Source organism: Corvus brachyrhynchos, unplaced genomic scaffold (genome assembly GCF_000691975.1).
Source record: "Corvus brachyrhynchos isolate BGI_N302 unplaced genomic scaffold, ASM69197v1 scaffold122, whole genome shotgun sequence".
NCBI lineage: Eukaryota > Metazoa > Chordata > Aves > Passeriformes > Corvidae > Corvus > Corvus brachyrhynchos.
The window spans coordinates 1,026,427-1,031,654 of NW_008236778.1; the positions used below are offsets into that span (position 1 = coordinate 1,026,427).

Genomic DNA, 5,228 nt, shown 5'->3' on the forward strand with positions numbered 1-5,228 from the left:
GTTCAGCAGTTCTACCCTCCCTCTGCCCCAAAGCCTCCAAGTTCCGCTTTTCAGGACAGGGCTGGGATTTACAGGATCAAAAAGTGGTCAGGATCCCAAAGAGGAATGTTATTCAGGGGCTCTGACTGCCCTGGCCACGCAGCATCTGCCATGGCCTGTGGCAGGGAGGAGCTGTGCGGAGACCAAGGGCATGGGCACCTGCTCACCCTCCTCCAGGGGCCCGGCATGACAATGCCACAAAGGAAGCCTGTGCTGGTCCCTCAAAAGTGGGTCAACAAGTCCCGACCACTGGCCCTGCACATGGACGAAAATCCCAGTTTTTGGCAGGAAAGTCTCCCCGTGTCACAGAAGACAATGCTGGGATCCAGCAGTGGGAACTGGGGCAGGGCAGTGGGTGACTGGGGAGTGCATCAAGGAGCCCCCAGTGCCCCCTCACCCATTCCAGTGGGGACTGGGTGCTGCCATGCCAGCAGGGCTAGGCCTACCAACAAATCCCCCGCTGGCCCAGGGCCACGTTTCCCTCCCTTTGTGGGCTCTGGCTGGGCATAGGGGGACCAAGTTCATCCCAAACCACAATTGCCACCTCTGCCGGCAGCTCCAGCCATGGCGGATGTGCTGGAAATAACCCTGGTGGGGCCATGCACCCCCCTTGCCAAGGCCACAGCACCCTATAAAGACACCCAGGGAGCTGGGGCTGTGCTCAGCCCAGCACAGGAAGGCACCATGAAGTCCCTCGTCCTGCTGACCCTCTTGGCCCTGCTCACCCTTGGCCTCTGCCGCAGAGGTACGGGGGTGTCTGGGGCTGATGGGGACAGTGGGGGTGGTTCTGTGCCCTGGGAAGGGCTCAGGAGGGAGCAGAAGGACTGGGAGAAATTTGCTGAGCCTTGGGGTGGGGGGGCATGGGGCTGCAACAGGGAGATAGGGAGCAGGACATCCTTCAGCAGTTTGGGGGATCTCAGTGAGGGATCTGAGCCCCAAAAGGAGTGTGGTGAGAGGAGAGCCCACATGGGGCTTTCCTGAGCCCACCCACCCCTCCGTGTCACTCGCAGCTGCCGATGGCTCCACCAGCACCAAGGACTCGCCCAGCTCTGAAGGTGAGTGACCGCAGCTGCTGGGCCCCGCTGCCCTGGGGAGAGGGGGCCATGACCCCCCTGACCCACCACCCTGTCCCTGCAGCCTTCGTCTCCAGACGCGCCAGCGCCGAGGTGGTGCAGAGACAGAAGCGAAATTATGGCTATGACAGGTAGTGCTTGGTCCTGCTGGCCGAGGGATCATGGCCCCCAGATGAGGGGAGGCCTGCTGGCTCAGCCCCTCCCCAGGAGCCCCCAGCTCCCATGGGACCTCCCAACACTCCCTGAGTCCCCCATTTGTCCCCAGCAGCACCTATGGAGCCCCGCCTGACCCACTGGAGGCCAAGCGTGAGGTGTGCGAGCTCAACCCCGACTGTGACGAGCTGGCCGACCAGATCGGATTTCAGGAGGCCTATCGGCGCTACTACGGCCTCGTGTAGCCCCAGCCACGCCCTGCTGTGCTGTGGGGCAGGGGCTGAGCTCCCAGAAACCTCCGTCAGCTCCCCCTTTACACCTTCACCCTCTCACCCTTTCTGTTAGCCCTGGAAAGGAATAAATGCAAATGGTGGAGCCAATTCCTTCCCAAGCTTGGGGCGTGGGTGGGTGGGAGGCTGCAGTGGATGTGCCCCATGTCACCCCACCCCACACAGCTGAGGACTCCTGATTTCCTCCCTGTCCCCCCCCCAGGCTCCAAGGAGAAGCAGTGCTACCACCCCCAGATCCTGCTCCCAGCAGTGACGAGCCCAGAGCTGCACCATCATTATTCCAGTTTAATTTAAAGCTGCTTCTCCCAAGCATGGGGTTATTGGGGAACAGCAGAGCTGCTCCGTGCACCCTGAGGCCCTGGGGCCTGACCAGGGATTTCATCACAAACCACCTTAATTACTCATTAACCTTGACACACACATGCACGCATGCACTGCTGGGTCCCCACATCGGATGACATATTGTCCCTGCCCCAAATTCATGGAATCATTACTGGTTTGCATTGGGAGAACTAAGGCACAGTCGGGGTGCAGAGGGATGAGGTGGGGGAGAGGGACATTGCAAGACACCCGACAGCGGGGTCCACCACAAAGAAGCTGCCAGGATGCTGCGTCCTCCCAGGCTCCGCAGCCCGGCCCCTCACATGGTGTCCCGGGTCCCTCCAGTGCCCAGCCCCAGTGGGGATGCCTGGGGGGCGGCCAGGGCCACCGGGGGTCTTGGGCAAGGCCACAGTCAAGGCGCTGATGATGGCGGTGTTGCCCACAAGGGCCAGCCCAGCAGTGCTGGAGGTGTTTGGGATCCCAGTGGGGCTCAGGTGGCCCCACAGCCAGGCCTGGTGCATGCACACATCACAGAGGATGGCCTCCAGCTGCAAGGGGGGGCCCAGCACAGAACAGATGTGGAACAGCTGGTGGCTGTGTCCTGCCAGGCTGAGAGGCCAGCACCCATGGATGCTGGGGATCCTTGTGCAGCTCCTGCTGCAAGGGGCTGCTTTGGGGGCAGGGGACAGGAGCCATGGCAGTGGGGGGCACGGGGGGTTGCTGCTCACTGGTGCAGTCAGAGCAGCTGGGCACAAGGCACTTGGGCAGGTGAGATGTGAAGAGGAAGCTGGTGAGCAGCACGAAGAGCAGGCGGTGGCAGTACCTGACCACAGCTTCACTCCAGGCACAGTCACACCAGCAGCAGCAGAGGAGCTGTGGGGAGGAGGGTGAGAACCACCCTCTGGAAGCACCCTGGCCACCCCTGTAGTGGGGGCACCCTACTCTTGCCCTGGGCCACCCAACCCACCCGGTAGAAGAGCAGGAGGCTGTCGTAGAGGAAGGGGCACATGAAAGCCGCCTGCAGCACTTTGCTCAGCTGAGGACGCTCCAGCTCAAGGAATTTGTGAAGGGGGAACGGGTGGAGGGGCACAGACCCCTGTCAGCTCCCACAGCGAGGACCCTGCAAAAACCTTGGCTTTGGGCCTCAACAGGGGGAATCACCAAGACAACCAAAAAATCTGAGAAGGAGGAAACCTCCAGCACCAGTTTCCTCATCCCAAATGTGCTGGGAATAGCAAGAGAGGCCAGTGCAGATGAAGGAGTTCAAAACAGCCACAGGGACAAAGCAACAGTGCCAAACATCGCTGAGCCAGGAGTCTGGCATTGTGTAGGCACCCACAGGCAGACGTGCAGCCTCTGACAGACACACGCTTCCATGTCATGGGGCCTGCAGCTCCCTGTCCCTGCCCCAGCGCCATCCCTGTGCCAGCCCGAGATCACTGAGCCTCCCCCAGGCTGTAGAAGCTGAGAGCTCCACAGTCACAGATGCAGCAGATGTGGTGGGCAGTTACCAGGAGCTGAAGAGGTGGGCACAGCTGGGGGCAAAGGGATAGGGGCAGACAAGCAGCAGGCAGATAAGCAGTGGCCAGTGCTGAGGCTCCCAGCAGATCTCCAGGGAGGACAAAAGCACCAGGCAGTGCCGCATGAAACAGCTGCTGGCACAGCATGTTTTGTGATGAGCTGTGTCCCTGTCCCTACCCCCATCCTTGTCCCCATCCTCATCTCCATCCCCTCCTTATCCCTATCCCTGTCCCTGTCTGTGTCCCTAACCCCATCCCTGTCCCCAGCCCTCTCCCTAACCCCATCCCTCTCCCCATCGCCAGCCTTTCTTTGTTCCCATTTCCATCCTCTTCTCATCCCCAACCCTGTCCCCATCTCCACAACCTCCACAACTGTCCCTGTCCCCATTTCCATCCCATCATTTCATCGCCCCCATACTTGTCCCTGCTCCCATCCCATCTCCATCCCCATGCCCATCACCATTCCTATTCCCATTCTCATCTCCATCCCTGTCCCCATCCCCACCAAAATGTGTCCAGATGTTGCCTATCTCATTCATCCTCTGAAAGGAGCTGAGGACACAGTCAATGGCCTAGCTCTAGGGGTGCCAGTACCCCAACATGATCCCATCCTCCCAGAAGATCTGTGGGGACAGCGGGGCTGGTCAAGGGACACCCCAGGGGAAGCGGGGCAGCCCAAGAGCTGCTTTGGAATCGTGGTGGGCGGGGAACTGAGACAGAGTGGTCTGGGAGTATCTCCCCGCTAGAACAAGGTTTCATGGGGAGCTCAGGGGATTTCCCACCTTGGATGAGGGAACCGAGGGAAGAAACCTGGGGACAGAGCCTCCCCTTCCCCCAGCCACACATACCCAAGGCACCTGGTGGACCCTGGAGACCTGCTCCAGCTTTACCTGCAGCATGGTGGGGCCACAGCACTCAGGGTGAGAGAGAGGTTGGGTCTTCAGGACCAAGCCCACCGGGGGATGGGGATTGTGGCTGCAGGAGCCAGGACAGACGCACCCGGGAAGGCTCCTGGCTTTTTCCAAGGTTGTAAGCGGCAAAGCCTGCTTTCTGTTTGACTCTCACAGAGAGCTACTGACTGGACAGGATCAGGACCTCAGGCCCAGAATGGGGTAGCAGATCAGGGTCAGGGGTGGGGGCTGGTCAGGGGTCCAGGGTGCTGCAGGAAAGAAGGAGATCCTGCTTCATCCCCCATGCCACTGTACACCCTCCCCCCAGAGAGGCTCCCAACCCTAGGGATGTCCCTGGCAGATGAAGGCTTAGGACCATCACGGCAGGAGCAAGCCCCCAGAGACACCCTGCAGCCCCCCATTCCCCAGCCCAGCAAAGTTGTTATGCAAGGCCTGATGAAGGACACTGAACTGGGCAGCTGGGGAAATTGGGGCAACAGGGAGAGCAGCTCAGCAGCACGAGGGGTGCCATAAGCATCCCACTCACCCCTCAGCCCAAAACTCACACAGTGGTTTAGAGGGAGGAAAACCCAAAATGAACCAAAAGTATCTGGAGAAACTTCCTGCTGCTCTGCCCCCAGCAGAAGCCAGAGCAGTGCTGGCGAGAAGCACCAGTGGTACAGTGGCTGCTGCCGTGTGGGCAGCCCCTCCTGCAGCTGCCCTGCAGAGCCTCCTCCTCACCACTGCCATGGGCCAGAGGTCTCAGTCCTGCCACTGCTGCTGGCTGCCCTTCTCCTGGCTCCATCCCGGGTCCCTCCCCGGCAGCTCCCACTCACTGCAAAAGGGGCAGACGGGGCCCCTGCAGGGCTCAAAGGCAGCTTTGTGCTGGACAGATCACCTACCCTGCCACAGCCTTGCCTTGGCTGAGATCCCCTCAAATTC

The 5,228-nt window shown here is 60.7% G+C and overlaps 2 protein-coding genes across 3 annotated transcripts in view; one reads left to right on the forward strand and one right to left on the reverse strand.

Moving 5' to 3' along the window:
- The first annotated feature begins 6 nt into the window (after window positions 1–6).
- Window positions 7–1,627, forward strand: BGLAP (bone gamma-carboxyglutamate protein). 2 transcript variants are annotated; one of them, XM_008628812.2, is made up of 4 exons: window positions 7–784; window positions 1,050–1,094; window positions 1,177–1,243; window positions 1,378–1,627. In XM_008628812.2, the coding sequence occupies exons 1-4, from the start codon at window positions 604–606 to the stop codon at window positions 1,508–1,510; spliced, it is 426 nt and encodes a 141-aa protein (XP_008627034.2). In that variant the 5' UTR covers window positions 7–603; the 3' UTR covers window positions 1,511–1,627. The 2 variants fall into 2 exon arrangements, with proteins under 2 accessions (XP_008627034.2, XP_017583361.1); XM_017727872.1 differs by having other exon boundaries at window positions 1,381–1,627.
- A 204-nt stretch (window positions 1,628–1,831) lies between these two features.
- The window catches only part of PAQR6 (progestin and adipoQ receptor family member 6), a 3,679-nt gene continuing 282 nt past the window's right edge, over window positions 1,832–5,228 (reverse strand). The window contains exons 2-3 of the mRNA XM_017727864.1: window positions 3,106–3,232; window positions 1,832–2,940 (exon numbers count right to left, since the gene is read on the reverse strand). Coding sequence (XP_017583353.1) covers window positions 2,727–2,940; window positions 3,106–3,232 — 341 coding nt within the window. The 3' untranslated portion in view covers window positions 1,832–2,726. The remainder of the gene's footprint in view (window positions 2,941–3,105; window positions 3,233–5,228) is intronic.